This window comes from Serinus canaria, chromosome 6 (assembly GCF_022539315.1).
Source record: "Serinus canaria isolate serCan28SL12 chromosome 6, serCan2020, whole genome shotgun sequence".
Taxonomy (NCBI): domain Eukaryota; kingdom Metazoa; phylum Chordata; class Aves; order Passeriformes; family Fringillidae; genus Serinus; species Serinus canaria.
Genome location: NC_066320.1, coordinates 11,477,871 through 11,495,240, shown reverse-complemented (window position 1 = coordinate 11,495,240; position 17,370 = coordinate 11,477,871). Strand labels below are relative to the sequence as shown.

At 41.3% G+C, this 17,370-nt stretch overlaps 1 protein-coding gene across 11 annotated transcripts in view; it reads left to right on the top strand.

Moving 5' to 3' along the window:
* ZMIZ1 (zinc finger MIZ-type containing 1) overlaps positions 1-17,370 on the top strand; it is a 336,761-nt gene that overhangs the window by 280,117 nt on the left and 39,274 nt on the right. For all 11 annotated transcript variants that reach the window (XM_050975941.1, XM_050975945.1, XM_018910990.3 and 8 more), the window contains one exon: positions 4,882-5,026. In XM_050975941.1, coding sequence (XP_050831898.1) covers positions 4,882-5,026 — 145 coding nt within the window. The remainder of the gene's footprint in view (positions 1-4,881; positions 5,027-17,370) is intronic.

The following is a 17,370-nucleotide window of genomic DNA, read 5'->3' as shown; positions in this document are numbered from 1 at the left end:
CTGTATTTTGCTTTCTAGGGAGCTGCAGCTCCTGCACTCGAGGTGCTTACTGTGGCACTTTGCAGTGCCAGAGATTGCAGCTCCCGGGGCCAGGCTGGGTGCAGCTGGGGAAATGCAGCAGTGCCTCTGTGGGGTAGCATTGACTGCACACCCTAATTTCTTTACTTTTTCTGGTCCCTGGCCCAAAAATGGTTGTAATGGGCTGTACCAATCTTCTGTGCTATGGCTATAAAATTACATTTGACCTGCATCATCAGCATCCATCATGTAATATTTACAGGTATGCCAGCATCATTTATTGTCAAGAAGTATTAAGTGGGGCAAGCAGCCTGGGCATGATCTGTGGCTTCACCCAGCTCAAGCTCCTTGATTTTCCTAATGGAAGGGCCCCAGCACTTACAAAGCAGTTGTGCTGCTGCTGCTGGGCGATGGGCAGTCGTGGCTGTGAGGGATGGAAAGGTGCCACGGAGCGAGCAGTGGGGGCCTTTCTGTACTGCCTGGCAGGTTTTCGGCACAAAAGGGCCCTTACAGAAAAGGAACAGTACCAGGGGATGTGGCCGGTCCTAATAATTGTGTCGCAAATCTTGTGATATTTGGCATGTTCTTAAAGACTTGGCTCCTAGAGACAGGGGATTAAATAACAATTGCTTCCTTTCTCTTTTAAGCAAGGCTTAGCTCTGTGGTTGCAGAGAAATGTTTAAAATGTGACTTGGGCTGACTGGGAGGGAAAAAAAAAATTGCCTTCCAGCCTTCTTTCCCCTCCTTGTCCCCAGGATCCCAATGTGGATACATTGCCATGTCTTATGATATTTTTTCAATGAAAGAATTTAAGACCATTGGACACATCCAGAAGGACATAAAGTGTTGCCAACTTTGGGTGCGTGGGAGTATTTATGAGTATTTTAAGGAGAGGTCAGTCACATTGTGTGCTGAGACCCACTCTTACAATGTCTGGTCCTCTTCAAAGAATAGAAAAACAAAAATGGGACTGGGTAGCAGCAAACTGAGTATCTCTGAACTCATTTTTTTCTTTTGCTTCCTTAGGGAAACCCCTTGGGCTAGTTGTAATTGAAATTTCTCTTGTTTTTAAATCTGTATTTCTGCTGTTCACAAATGTGAAAGCTGAGGCTGCTCATGTCTGTGTTGGTTTCTTAACGCAGTCGTCATTAGCAAATCGGTATTGATTTATTCCTGTGGAAATAGATCAGTGCTAAAAGTGAAATGCAATCCCATTAAGAATTATACAGGTTTTGCAAATGGAGAAAAGTAGGTCAAATATTGCACCAATCATCCCAGAGAGTGTCCCTTTAAGCCAAATAAATGTGTGAATACACTTAAACTGTCAGTACGTTATTTGATCGCCATTATTCTGTGTATTTTTGCATGAGCTAGCAAAGCCCTCTATGACTGAACAGGAGTTGGAAGAAAATGTCAATTTTGGTGTGTATTTTACACCTGGGCTGTTTACAGGGCTTATTGGGGGCTGTGTGCACATGTAAGGATTCTTCCTTTCCTCTCATTGCAACAGTTGAGTTCAACTTAAGCAGGAAAGGCACATCATTGTATGCAAGGGACATTGTAGCAATGCAGCAGAGGAACACGATTTAAATCTGATCATTAAACTGCCGCAGCAAGGGGCTGCGAGAGACGGTGTGGATGGTCCATCTGCAAAATCTGTGCTCCTGTTGTACAAGGAGGAGGGGCCGAGGGGGAGAAAAAGCAGCTGCTTGGCTGTGCTATGAGAGAGGGTGAGACTGACTGTTGGCACCATCTGTAGCTGTCCTTTGTGCTTGCTGCTTTATCTGTTCATTATAGTATGATACTGAAATTCTCGTGCTTTGAGTGTAAATGAGTTGAGATACGCCTAATACTGTCAGCATAAAAAGCAGTAACTAAGTACACTAAAGATGAATAGTGTAATCTGTAAATTCATTTTGAGTTTGTTTTATCTTGCTTGAATAGCCCAGGAAGTGATGTTCTCCAAAAGCCAGCTGTACCAGATGTGTGTTGGCAGGGTATATATTCGTCTTACCGAGCAGAGAGCAGAGCACTGGAGGTGGATGGGGCAGGAGAGGTGGGAGGCTGCCTTGTGTGTTCCAGCAGAAGGGAGTAGACTCTTTTAGAAGGAGGATAGAGCAGGTCAGAGGGGAACTGGTAGCTCCTAAGGTAGCTACAAACAGCTTTGTTTTCATTCCATGCACAAGTACCAACACAGGGAAGAGAGTGATTATTATACATGGTACATGGGTTGAAATGTCCTGAGGGAGGAAAGGTTGAACTATAATGAGTGCTGATAGGGATGAGTAAATTTCCTAGGTTTTTACCTGCAGTCTCTCAGTTTCTAAAAACACAAGACCTCTCCAGATAACTTGTAGAATAAAACCATCCAGCTTATCTTGAGGACCTCTTTGTTCTTTCATGGTTTATATTTTCCCTTTATAAATCTACATACTGGATATTGGTAATAATAACAACTCATTAAGATGTTTTCTTATCTTCACCTCACCAAAGCAATGGTCTCATTGGCATATCCTTTTTCTGGCAGTTACACTGCTTTTTTTTTCCAAGCAGGTTTGGCTTTTGTTTGCAGATTCATGCCCTCAGATCCACTGGGTTGTTGCTTTTTATCTTACTTGTCAAGTGCACATAGGTGTGCAGAAGGAGCAACTCCCTTCTCCCATCATAGCCTCGTCTAAGATGGATGATTCTGTAGTAATTACACTCGGCTGTGAAAGTGCTCAGCATCCACTATTACTCATCCACTATTACTCCGTGATGGCTGCCTTAAGTGTTCGGCAGAATACTTTGTTCGTGTTTCCCTAGCTCAAGTGGCTGTGGGCAGGGGAAGAAACCCTGCGAGGCAGGGATTTGTATCTCCAGGCGGCTGGAAAGGGGGAGGGGGGCCTTTGTCACTGGCACATTAGTAATGATATGCCAGGGATAAAAGGTGAGTATAATTTGATCAAATGCTTGTTGACAGATTCCTTGGCTAATAGAGAAGCAGCTTAGACTGACACTCGTTGCTGGAACATTTCACAGAGCTTGAGGGAATGTTTTTTGTAGGCTACGTGTGAGGCTGACAGTTTCCGAGTGACCATATTTAGTTACATAAAGAAACGATGGCCCCCTTTTGTCACAGCAGTGCTCTAAAATGCCTCCCTAAACACCTTTCTTGACCTTCTGCTTGATAAATGCAATAAAATTGCTACCTCTTCTTTGTCCAAATGCAATAAAATTACTACCCCTTCTTTGTGCAATTGTGTGATTAATTCACAGCAATGGCCCAGGCAATAAGTATTTTTCTTGTGTGGCCATTTAACTTGAGAAAATCCAATTGTTTCTTGTACTGAAAAAACATATTTGTGTGTGGTTTTGGTAAAGCAGGTTCTTTTTTCTGCCCCACAAATATGACTTTACAGTTAGTCTCTTTGGAATTTGTTCTGTGTTAACAGTTCATGTGAGTAGCTGCTGGGAAAAGAAGATGGTGTACACTGAAATGATAGTTAGCTACTGCTTATGATTATGTCATTTGGTGGAAAGAAAACCACTAGAAAATTAAGACATGAAAACAGGAGCCTCAATTTTAGAAGATTCTGCACTTGTCTCTTTTAAATGAGCAAGCCTGAAATTACAGCTAGAGTTTCTTACTACCCTAAACTGCTATGGCAGCTTGGGTTTTCAGTAGTCTTCTGGTTCTCACCCACCCATAAAATCTGTTGATTTGTGTTCAGTCTGCAACACCTCAGGAAGGCACTTAGTTAAAAATTAAACATGAAGCATTTTTTGTTCTGAGGGTTTTGTAAAACATCCTTTAAAGAAGAAAAAAGCCCAAGCACTTCCACTTGAAAAGTTGATTTCTTTCCACTGCAGGATTTTTCAATTAGTCTGCACTTTGTTCCAGTTTAACTCCTCACTGTGTTCTCATACCTGGCTGACTTTTTACCAGAGTCACTTATGATGCTGGAATTAAGTAGATAGCTTTAAAGCTCCTGTGGATGTTGCTGGAGGCTTTGGTGGGGTGTCTTGGTTGGGTGCATCCATCGGAGCAGTGCAGTCACTTTGTGGGGCTCTGCTTACTGCAGAGTAGGTGGTTTCTATAACTGGGCCTGGTCTTTTCTGAGTGTGGGTGCATAAGGGAGAGGCCACATTTTCAGGTATAATGACCCCTTTCATGTCTTTAGAAAGAGTTACAAGTTCTTCTTCTCTCTAAGAAATCTCTGCATCTTCATAGTTCATAAGCATGATTTTCCTGTAAGCACAGAATTACCCTCATTGACTACAAGATTAGGCACATAATGGAAATACACATTTAGGGGTTGTGCTGGGTCAGATATAGATTTAAGTGCCTAACTTTGTATCCATACATCATTCTCCTGTTTATCTATTCAAGACTGGTAGCTCATAGCAGTTTAGGAAATTAATTTGTGCACATGGGTTTCTCTCCAATTAATCTTATGAAAAAAACAGCTGAACAGAAAAGAGATGTTTTTTCTTTGCTCCCCTCTGTAAATGATGTCTTGTCTATGTTTTTGTTATGTTTCTGTTAGTGTGAGATGAATTATTCTGCATGTTACTTCATTTGTAACAGCTATCCCATGTCCTTTTGCTTCATCCATTCTTCATCTCCGTGCTACTCAGACAAGTCCTCTTGTACCTCCTGGGCTATGCAGAATGTTTGTAACTTGGGTAAAAATGTTCTTATGATAGTGTAGGGCAATTACAGACTCTGATAGGATAAAAGTGTGAGTGGTGATTCATGGACAAGCTTTGCACTTGTGGCCTTTGTCCAGGTCTTGACTCCTGTTACAGTGGCTTGCACCTGCACTGGGCTGCGCTGGTTCCTCAGATGTGTGCTCACTGTCATTTGTTCTGTTTGCACAGCACTGCTTTCATCGTGGTGTGAGGAGCTGGGACGGCTCTTGCTGCTTCGCCACCAGAAAAGCCGGCAGAACGATCCTCCCGGGAAGCTCCCCATGCAACCCCCCATGAACTCTATGAGCTCCATGAAACCCACCCTCTCTCACAGGTGAGTCTGGGCCCAGCCCACAGCACTGCAGGCTGCACAGCGTGTTGTGTGACAGATCTGCTCCTTGAAATGCTTGTTACCACTGCTGGGGGCAGCAACACTGCTTCATGCGCTGCTCAGCGCTACGGACTACAGGGTATCTGTAATTGCAGCAAGCACTAAAGAAACTCCGATTTTCTCTTTGCTATTGCCCCACACATAGTGAAGTGACACCTCTGTTTTCAAATCTGTGCTCAGATCAAGTGGGCTTTCAAGCTTCAAGTCATGCCCTAGAGATAAACTTGTACATCGTGTCTCTCATCAGACACTTGCCTGACGTTTATTTAAATACAATTGGCTTTTCTTGATGCTGAAAACATTTCACTGATGTTCTGTGTTTTAACCATCATTGGAAATGTATTGCATGCAAAGCAATTGTACTGTGGGTGTAGCCATAGATCAGAGGATGTTCTGTATGCTCTTGTATCAGGTGAGGATCAGACAGCGCTTGTGTGCTGTGTTAGTTTAGAGAAAACATGAACGTTAAAGGACACTGAAAGAAGATGATGTGAAGCCTTTGATTACCAAATTATGTAGAGGATCACTATTTGTAATTCTTGCCTGCACAACCTAGGACAAAGCAAAAGCTGGAGATAAAGTGTAGACAGGATTGAGCATTCATTCTGTGATTTATGTTTCTGAGAGGTTTTTTTTTTTTGAAGGCTTTCTTTACCTCAGCATCACATTAAAAAAAAATCACAAATAGTATAAATTTGTTTTAGTGTAGAGTTTTTTTGTTAGTAAAGGACTATGAGAGTGTAATGAGTCTGAATTCCTTGTACCTAAGTTCTGTGATAGCCTAACTAACTTGAACTTTTGTGTTGGAGTGGAGCTTAGGGACATCTTTGTACCAGTGCATTTGCATATGCAAATTTGTCTGAAAACAGCTTTGGGGGTTGGGGTTGGATAGTTTTTCATAATTTTGTTGCATTTATGGAAAAACCATGCAATAACTATGCCTTTTATTTTTGCCCTTGAGAATAAATACAGTCCTTTTTTAGAAGTATAATTAATATATCATCACTGGCTTTCCAGACTACCTCAATTTCCTCTTTTTTAGTTGCTTATGAAATGACTGATTGGAAACACACTTAACAAAAAAAAAAAAAAAAAAAAAAAAAAAAAACACCAAAGAAAACTTAATATTTTAAAATAATTTTACACTTGGGAGAAGCTTTTCAGAAGACAAAGTGGAATTAGTGGCTAGTCTGCAGAGAATGTGGTGCAGTATTTGTGCTCTCTTAGGTGTAGTTTTGTAGTTTTTAGATGCCTGATTCTCGTTTGACCTTTTAGCCTTTGTTCCTCTAGAGTCTATAAAGGAAGGCTATCTCACAGGGGCTGTGTGCTACATTACTAGATAATAGATAAGATAGGCACAACTCACTTCTTTCGTGGCAATTTTCCACTGAAACTGTCACATGTCAAAGAAGAAATACTTTCTTCTACTAAACCTAAATACCAGCATTTCCAGCAGTACTGAGTCATCCGATATCCTGCCTGTAGTAGAGCAGCCTGCCCAGTATTAGGCAGTTCCTGCATATTTCTCTTGAGTATTGCCCTTGAAATGCCCTACTGGGGAAGACACTGGGAGCAATTTCTAAATTACTCCTCTTTACCTATGAGATGCCCCTCTAGAAACAAAATTTCTGTGGCATAACTTCTTATATACAATAACTGCAGCAGCCACTTTGGGATTTGGAATACTTGCATCACTGCTTTGGTGTATGCTGTTGTCTGTAATTTAACTGTAACTGCTCAAAATCTTTCAGGTGGTATATTAGAATGAGACATCCTTTGGCTCTCCAACTACTTTTTCCACCTGGAACTGTTTATTTTCATGTATGTTTTGTAATCAGTCTGTAAGACAGTGGTGAAGTATAGTGTGAAGAAGAATTAAGTTTTCTATTTGTTTTAATTAAACAAAAGATGAAAAGCCATTAAGTACAGTATTAACTACAATCAATGATGAAGCTGTTGATGAAGCACCATTTGTATTTGCATCAGATTACATTTGGGCCAAAAGCTTAGCATTAAAGTTCACAGTATCTTATCTCTAATCCACAAGACTTTTCTGTTAATTCAAACAAAACAAAATAAAGTATGCTTTGTATTTCCTGAAACAATTAATGTAGCCAGCTACTTCAAATTTTGTAAAAGAACTTAAATTAATTAAACCTAATTTAAGAGATTAAATTAGAACAACCAAGACCGTATGCAAGAACCTTACTTAACAAAGGCAATGTAGATATATATGTGAGGTGCTGATTATCATTAGACACACAATTAAATCCTTCCCCATCATCAGATGATCTTGAATACTCCACACAGAGCTTTTTCTGCTATTCCTTTTACTAGCAACAAAATTACCCAGAACTCTAGTCAGGGGACTAGAATCCTGATGTAGCAGACACTACAGAAACACAGCTACTTAGTCTCAAAGTTGAAACAGGGCTCAGCTATTTAAAATAAATTGTGACTTAATAATGCATCACAAGAATCTAAATCTAAGGATTCATATTTAATAAAATGTGGGCACTTACACTAGAAAGTAATTCAGGTCTGGCCTGTTCTTAGGAACAATCTTTGATTTTTAAAAGTTAATTGAGCTATGAGAGAAAACTGAAGTAGACTGATCAAGGAGGGCTTTCATAGTGTTACTGTTGGTTAAATGCACTTACAGAGAGCAGAATGTAAGCCATGTGAGGATGTGCACGCATGCAACAAATGCTTTCAGGGTGGGGATTTTATTGTTAATTTCTTTCTAAATTTAATTTGTCGTTAACAGAATGGTCAAGTGTTGCATATAGAAAAAAATTCAGCTGAATGCCTGCTGTCTAATGTAGGGCAGTTGGTTGGATTGCAAACTTCTATGCTTTGTGAACAGAATGAGCACTGGGTTGTCAAAAAGAACCTCCCAATCTCAGGGCTTTTTTAAGTCTTTGTAGTCTAGAAGTCAGCTCAAACTTGAGTGTGAAATTTTATTTTTGCCTTAGACCTTTTTATTGATTCATGTGAGTTAACTTCTGTATTGAAAGAGCAGTGTAGGACCTATCCACCTCCTTAATCCTCTATAACCTGTAATTAGAGTCCTGCTTAATGGATTTATGTGGGGAGAGCTGTTGGTCTTCCGGCTAGCCCTTCTGCATGGGAGTGAAATTTCATGCTTTCTAGCTGGCAGGGTAATTATTTGTGTTATAGTTTTCCAATCTGTCAAACTGTCTGTAATAACAGATACTACTCAAGGTGGCTGATTTTTGAATAAATATAAGGTCTTTGGCAAACTCTGTTATATAAGTACAAATTATTGTCATTAGACACCTTCCAATGCTTTGAGGAAGTTCCTACCTAACACTTCATTACATTAAGTGGTGGACCTTTACATGTGTACCAAATTGAATCTTGGTTGAAATGAGTACAGTTCCAATCAATCCCAGCAGGAATTGCACCCTGGTTCATTTTCAGGTCAGTCTGACTCAGGCACGCTCTGGGGGGGGCTTCTCATTTCTTGCTCAGCTTGTAATAAAGCTTATTTGTCAACAAAACCACCTAGAAATAGACAGCTGTTAGTTGCAGTTTAGTGTGTTGTCATGAGCATCTGTAGGGTTCTTACTGTCTTCACTCACTCCAAATTTTGGTCTTATGTATTAATTGCCAGCTGTCTCACAGTTAGTGACCAAAGGGTGGTAATGCCTCTATAGGGCAGTCATGCTTGATGAAATATATGAAGATAATGTTGTTTTTATCACAAATTACTTAGTGCCAAACGTTTAGAGAAAATGGAACAGTAGATGAAATGAAGCATTAATTCAATCATACAGTGGATGTGTTATTTATTACCATTAATTTTTATGTACAGGCAGTCATAAATACCTTTTAGTGGCTAGACTTGCTTTAGAAGAGTGATTGTTTTTAATGCTTGTTTTGTCCTTTTTTTCTTCCAATTTAAACCTTACTAAGAGCTGAACTTTCAAACTTTCATAGGAGCTTTTGGAAAAGAATTCTCTCTAAGTTTTTACTGAGTGGTAAGGACTGGCTCTTGCATTGTTAACAATCAGGAGTGAACTGATTATAACATACTAGTACAGTGTCAGAAGTTCTGTAAAGGCTGCTACCTTTTCAATTTTGTATCATAGGCTGTTTTGACCAACAGTGATAGTCACTTCAAAAAAGTCTGGATGAGGTCAGGTGCAGCACATACACACTTTTATGAAAACAGGCACATTGTGCATGTTTTATACATCAGTTTGAAGTTGGGGTTGCTCCATTATGTCATGTGGCTTTGGCCTGCAGGGCCAAACTTTGCAAAAGAATTCATAACTCTTGAGGTAAAAGATAAAATTGTTTCAAAGCCTCTTCATCTATCTGGTTGTAGAGCTGTGAAATAAATATAATTAGGGACTGAACAGATGGTAAATCCTAGTATAAAAGAATATACTCTACCCAGTAAAGAAACATATATTACTTCTGATTCTGCAAAAGTAGCTTTCCTGTTTTTTCCAGTTTCCTTTCTGCCAAGAAATGTTAATATTTACCATCAGGAGAGAATAGGGAAGAATTCAGAATCAAGAAATGTTTCTATAGAAGAGTCATTCCTTAAAGGAAAAAAAAAACAGAAAATTTCTTCAGAATAGTCTGCTTATGCTCTAAGCATTGCAAAGATAAAACTAATTACTAATTGCTCCCTAGTATTGTCCCAAGAGTTGTCCATCTCATCCTCTAAGTGAAACTACTGATACTAATTTTATCACATACATTTAATGGGTCGGAGATGGAAGAAAACCTCTAGCCTGTTGAAGCTAAAAGAAAATTATGAGTACCTTTTCCTTGAAAACTGATGAGTGTAACCATTAGCTGTTAATAATTAACTATTGAATATTTCATGTGAGAAATCTGCATTTCATGTTAGATAAGTTAGCGGTCAGTTCTTGTGGTAACGGGAAACAATAATGGGTAACTTGATTTCAAATATGTATTCTTTACATGCTTGGTAAAAGGTGTCAGATAAGGATCATCTTTTCTTGTGTATACAGCACCTTGTACAGATGTGAAAATAGGTCTTCTCTAATGATTGATGAGTCAAAGTGAGTGCTGTTGTAATAAAACTAATATGTAGCAGGACTACTATAATTTTGTGGGATTTTTTTCTGATAAGTACATATAAATGGCTGTATACTCTATATTTTTCCTGTAGATGTTGTAGTCTTGTTGTGTTAGTTTGTGGGGTTTTTTTAAAACTAAAAAATGCCAGCTGATATTTTTAAAAGTAAACATTAGGCAAATATTACCTAAGGTCTTTCTGCTGACTGAGGCAAAATCTGATCTTCTCAGGCTTTGTGCTGTCTGTGTTAATTTTTAAAATACAGCAACAGCTTTGAATAGACAGGTATCATTCTCATGTTTGGGCCATATTGAACAACAAACTCCTGAAAATGTCTGATCAATGGTGATTTCTGTTTAGTGATTATCACAGGGGTATCATGGCTCTTTGCATGAGGTCTGCTCTCAAAAGCAGGTGGTATGTGCTGAGCGTACATGATTTTCCTCTTCAAGCATATTGGAAAGATACCTTCTGTCACTTGTTCTCAATGAAACCAACTGATTTCTGGTGGCAGTAGGGTTAAAATTCATTTAACTGTGGCAGCACCCCTGGTTTTTAACCATTTTGACTGTCAGCACGATAAGCATGTGGTGACACTGAAAGCTATACTTTGCCTAGCCCTTTGTTGCAAAACTAATTGAAATCATTGGGAGTCTTTTAACTGGATTGAACGCCTTTGGATAGGGAACATCAGAACCAAGTCAGTGCCCTCCAACCTGCACAGCATCAGGCCCACCCGAGAGGTGTAGCAGTCCTTTGCAGGTGCAGAAGGGCTGGAGGAGGGCCAGCCCGTGGCTCGGCACAGGGCATTTCAGTGTGAGTAGCTGTTTTCTGGGTACCCGTGCTGCGAGCATCGCGCTCCAGCCTGCCTGCCAGGAGGTGACATGGCTTCTAAGCAGGGAGGGAGCTCACAGTCTGGCACGTAAAAATTACTGACATAAATTACGGCAAATACCTTGTCTTTTTAAACTATTTTGGGGTATTTTTTTGATAATTTGGCAGCAGGATCACAGATGTATATTTTGTCTAAGACTTAATATTTTTCTTGATGCCTTTTCTTTACATGTATCTGTTATTCATTCACTTACATGAAAATGTCACCCTCCACAGGATTTCTTTGTAAATAGATTACAAAAGGAGTGAATTCCTGGTGCTCAGTTTTGCCAGTTGTTGTATTCCTGCTACTCCCGTACACTTGGATTCTCAAATCTCTCAGAATCGCAGAGAGAAGAAAAGGAAATAGTCATTACTATTTGCAGTGGTGGAGGGCTTTACTAATGGTTTCCCTAAAAAAAAAAAAAAACCCCAAGGGTTAGCAATTCAAGCTAAGACACTCCTGGCTGGTTTTCACTAGATATAACAAAGCCTGCTCGGCAGACAGAGCGCATCGGCAACCTGGGCAGATGGGTCGGTGACATTAATTAGATACTGGCACTGCCTTCAGCAGGAGTCTGTGGTCTCTTCCCATGAAAGGGCTATTCCGGGGCTGAGGAGCAGCGCACCAGCCGGGGCACCGTCTTGAATGTCCTCGTCTCCACCGAGCTGGGAATGCGGGGAAGGTACCACAGCCTGTTCGTGCTCTCAGTTCCCACTTAACGCGTCAGGGGAGATGCGATGTGACTGTTTGTTTGCCCGTGTCCCTGTGTCACCAACAGCATTTCCAAACTACCCTGACAGGCAGGCAGAGTGCGGAGGCGGCTCGGGGAGACGCTTCTCAGACCTGCCCCTGTGCTGTCCCGCCCGGGCTGCCCCTGCCCTGCCCTGCCCTGCCCTGCCCTGCCCGGCCCGGCCGCTCCGTCCCCGCCCGCCGGTCCCGGCCCGGCCGCTGCCCGCAGGGGTTCGGCAGGGCTCTCCCTGCTCCCCGGCCAGCCCCGAGCCCCCAGCCCGGCTCGCTTCCCTTAAGTTGCGGCTGTGCTGCCCCCTCCTCCCTCTCTCCCTCCCTTCCCGCCGTGCCTCTCGAAGAAAGCGGTTTTTTTCTGTTGTCGGGCAGCGTAAATCAGCTTCATCTAAAATCTCGGAAGTGCAAGTCCATCACATCTTCCTCCGAGCCGCCTGCTACACCTTGCGTGAGTCAGACTGCAGAGCTCCCGGTGCCCTTCTCGCTGTGCGGGGCTGCTCGTGTTTCCCCCTGTCTCAGATGCAAAAGCAGAAGTGGAATCTGCTCACGCTCTCAGCGGTTCCTTCCCCGGTTGTTGTAGCAGTCGCTGACCTCCAGGCACTATGAATAAACAGCAAAGCTGGGAACAAAAGGAGTCTTCTGGCTGCCATTATCTCACATTAACATAGCAGACGCGCTGCGGTGTGAACAATGCGAGTCTCATTCGCCGATAATCAGCGAGTACCCAGGCATTTGGATTACCAAGGCAACAGGCAATGGTAGAATACTGGGTGGGTGTGTTTTTTATTGTAAAGGAGCAGTCGGATATGGAAACCCAGGTATATTGATAAAGCAGAGCAGAAGGAATGCCTGGTGGCAGGGGGGGACTGAGGGCTCGGGGTTGCATTCCGACACACGTGAGATAAATAAGACATGGATGAAGCAGGTCTGTGCTGTGAGATGCAATAAAGATTAAACTGCATTTGTCAAGCTGAAAACGATCATAAGATAATTTCAGCATTTTGTAAAAGGTAACAGGTGGCATGTTAATAGCAGGGCTGTTACCGGTGGATTTTGTAACTGTAATCTGGGCTGTAGTAATGCATTGCATGGTCTACTTGTGTGACAATAGAGCTGGGTGTGATGGTTTAATCTTTTTTCCTTTTATCAGATGGATGCTGTGGTCCCCATGCCAGACAATGTAACCCCTTCTGCTTCTTAGAGGCAGGAGTGGGTCTCAGTAACATTCTTGTTTCTTACCTGCATAGCTGTGATCGTTTATTCCACATGGACAGAAATAAGTTGCATTATCTCTGTATCTTTGCATGTGCACACACATGTGCGTGGACATATATGAAATCTGTAGCGAAGCAGGACTGTGTGTGCATGCAGGGGAAATGTGGGGTTTTGCAGGTTAAAAAACTTAAGAATTAATCTAATTATTTGGCTTAATGCATTTTTCTAATTTCAGGAGTTAAAATCAGATGCAGTAACTCTTGCTGAGCAGCATGAGACTTGCAGGCATGGCTCTAAGTGATGACACTGAGTGTAGAGTAAGGAAGAGCAGCAGCGAGCGTGTCACAGCCCGATCTGTAGCAACCCAGTGTGAAATGGAAGGCAGCATTCCCACCTTGTGCAGTCATAAGTCATGCAGGCCTCACAGGCCTTGTCACAAATATAAAGAAAAAGTTAAGGGCTTTCAGCTTCCAGAGGTACTTTTTATCAACTGCTGAACTGCCAGCTTGGTTTTGCTGTCTCAGTCTCCACGCAAATGCCTGTATTGTGCATTTGTGTGTGTGGCTGCATGAATGGTTATTATCAATGTGTGTGTGTGGATATTTAAAAGAGCAGAGGCAGGGGGTGATAGCCACCTGCTAGCTGCAGGTGCCATCCAAACCACTGAGCTGATAAATGGCTTGTTGCCTTCACCTTTTGACTGCTTTGCCTGCATCTGCTCACCTAGAAGGGATTCAGAGTGTTTCTGGCTTTGCGTACAGTTTGCCAGAAAATAGCCTCCTTCTTTGGACAGTAAATTATGAAATTTCTAACTGCTTTCAGTCTTCCTGTTTATCCAGTACTGAAAAAACACTTGAGGTAATTCTTTCTTAGGCAAGGACTAGGTATGGATCTGCTGGGCATTTGGAGCTGGGAGAATCAAAGCTTTGCAAAGAGTTAGAGAACATACTCATCTAGTTGGAAAGAGTGGAGGGAATCAAGAGACTTGAGAAATCATGATGGGATATTTTTTGGAACTATGTATTTTCTTTGTGAAATCTGGATGTTTTTAGTCACATCATTAAGAAGTAGAGGGAAATAAAGTCTTGTAGAGTACTTCCAAATTGGCTTTTTTCATTTTAACATTACATAAAAACACCCAGTGATTTGGATGGGATTGTGTTTTAGATGTTTGCTTAGTGAAATGCAGGATGATGCAATGATTTATGCCAATGTAATTTAAACATCTTCAGATAATAATGCAAAATAGTGGGATGTATTTTAGGAAGGTGTGAATCACAGAGATGGCATCAGTCAAAAGCTAGTTCTTGCTAGCCATCTGAAGTCACTTATTAGTATACAGACTGACTACATACACCACCCTCTTGCTTTCCTCATCTTGAATGTAAAAAGTTTAGGGTACCTGCACACAACATCAGCTTTTAGTTTGGTTCTGTACACCATGTGTGATGTACAGAGGTACTTTCTCTTTGTTTCCTTTACAATATGTCATCATATATCCTTGATGACTGTAAGTGGTCTTCATGTTCTTCCCACAATGGTGTCTCCTGGCTCTGCCATGTTCCTCTGTGTGAACAGACAACAAATTGCATAGAGTGGTTTACAGAGCCTATGGAAAACAGCACAAAAGGGGATAACTCAGTTAAATTTTGTGATTTGTGGTTTTGAATAGTAATGTGTTCATAGTAACTGTCACCTGGACTATAATCTTAGGTGTTCAAGCTGAAACACATTGGCCGAGCACTGTAAGTGCATGAAGGTGGTGCATGTATCTCAGCTGGGGAGGTGCTGGCTTTGTTTCTTTGGAAAACAATCTCAATGAAAAATGACAAGTCAGTTGTTTCCTTTTAAATATCTAGTGGTTTTCACAAAGAAAATAAAAGCAGATCTCTAAAACATTTTTGATTGGCAGTAAGTGAAAACAAATTCTGGGTTTTAGTTGTCACAGTGGGGTTTTTTTGAATTAATACACAAGGCCAGGGATATTTTCAGTGGAACTTTGACCCAAAGGAAAAAAAAAATTGATTTGTAATTTCTGAATAAATTGTCAGAGAGTCCTATCTTATTGAGTCATATTGAGGTTTGCATGGTGCAGTGCAGATACTGAATTTGAACTGCCTTTTTGGTATGAAATATTAAAATGCTACAGAAAAGACTTAAGCTACCTTTTTTCCCCATTTTTTTCCCCAATTTCTATTGTTAGGTTCATGGTGGTGCCCTAATCAAGAAGGCTTGCAAACTGAATCCATATTAATAAATAAAGCTACAGGAGTGTTGTTCTCTCAAGAAATCCAAATTACAAAAAACTAAACCTAAATGAAAGAAGTTAAACTGCCTAACTTTTGAGACAACCCAGACCTGAAACTCATGTCTTGATGCTTCAATTATCTGGGCCTTTCTTGCCTGTTCTGATTGTGGGATTTGTGATATTTTTCCACTGCAGATGCATCAGGTTGTAGGGCAGAAAGAGGGGAGCAAGGAGCTTGTTTGGAAATTGTTATGGTTTTGTTTGTATTAAAGTAGTGTCACCTAGAGGCTCCAACCAAGAATACAGGCAGGGGTGCTGAGTCCCTGAGCACACATCTGCCCAGAGGCAGAGCATGGTGCAGACACAGAGAGGTGCCATCAGGCAGGAACAGATCAGCAGCCCCAGTTTTGGGCTGTATTTTGCCCATTCTGATTTTTGGCCATGTGTTATTGTAAAGATGTGTTTGGCCTCTGGTGTTCTCTGAGACCTGACACCTTTTCATGAGATGCTCTCCTCTCAAGGTGTCCATGGGTGAGAAAAGATGATGTGGGAGAAATGACAGTCAGTGTTCCAGTGGCAATTACCTGCTCATCTTGGTGTCAACTGAGAAAGTTAGGATAGAGGTGGCAGATTTAAAGGTGTGAATTCTGTGTGTGTCAGCTGCCCTTCAGGTGGGATGACCGCGCTTCAGAGAGGTTAGATACTCCTGCAGAACTGCAAAGCTGGCTTGAGAGTAAGCAACAGAAAGTAGCCATTGGAGGCCCAGGTGTGGGAAACTTGATTGTCAGTGGTTGGACTGAAAAGGCTTTTTTGGAAAGTCAGCATCTGGTGCAGTAGTTGGCAGATTTACAGTGTTTGAAACAGAGTTACATGCTTTATGAAGGTAGTATGTTAGACACCTGGCCCTCTCAACAAGTGATGTGGGAAATCACCAGGAATGTGTAATTCCAGTTTTCACTTTCCTCCACAATATGGAAAGTGCCAATGCTCTAGGGATGATGCATGCTTCACTAAGCCATCTGAATCTTTCCTTCCTCAAGGATGAAGACATGTAAACAGAGTATCAGATACATGTATAATTGCTTTAGTGACAACATAAACATATTTAAAACACAGCAAATAATGCCACAAATCATGTATAAACTACAGCAATTCACTTGTATTAATTTATTCTACAAAGGTCACTTGTTATTAAGCAACTTTTATTAGAATTATCTATCAGTCTCTGTCTGACATGAAGTCTGTAACTTTTCCTTGAGACTGGATATCTGCCTAGTACTGGGATTAAGAGAAGCTTTTTAGACCTAACTACCAGTGTACTCCTTCAACATGAATGTTATATTACTGGTGGGTTCAGTACATTTGCTAGTAGCTAAGAAATCCTTCCTCATTGCTTGATAGCAGTTTTGCTAGCTCAGAGTAGCGAAACATGACTTTGAGAAGTAATTTCCCTCCCCCTCTCCCTCTTTGCTCTGTGGCTTCCTCTGCTGTTTGGCCTTTAATGCTGACCAGTAGTACATATAGGTTCATTAGCACTATTGTAAATTTAGTCAATACTCTTTTAGTGGGCTCCAGCTGAGTCCAAACTGACTCACTGCCCTCCAGGGTGCAGTGAGAGACTTAATTACCCTTGTACAGTTCAACAGGAACAATGTCATGGGCAGCATTTCGCTTTGGCTGAAGAGGTTGAAGCTTCTTTCTTTATTGGCTGCCATTTTCAAGTTTAAAGAAAGGGATTTCAGGATAATTCACAGCTCTGTATAATAACAGGGGAAAACCACTGCTCTTTGCAAATGAGAATTGGATTGGTCACGTTTCATTACGGTACTTACATGGATTTTCCTTTGATGGTGGGAATATTCCTTTGGGTAGTTTTAAGGACAGAAATGGAAGTTGAAAGAGCAGAGGTGGAGGGACAAGTAATCCTCTAGTTGAGCGGCACGAGTTTCAGCACCTCTTACTGCTTGAAACCAAGGAAGTTTTCATGTGATGGAGAAGGGGTGGGTATTGTATCCAGTATGGCAAAAGTCACACTCAGACATGCATTGTAATGCATGGTGATGGGCCAGAGTAAATGCTGGGGAATGCAAGCCATGAGCTGCCTTGGATTTCTCCTGGGGTGACTA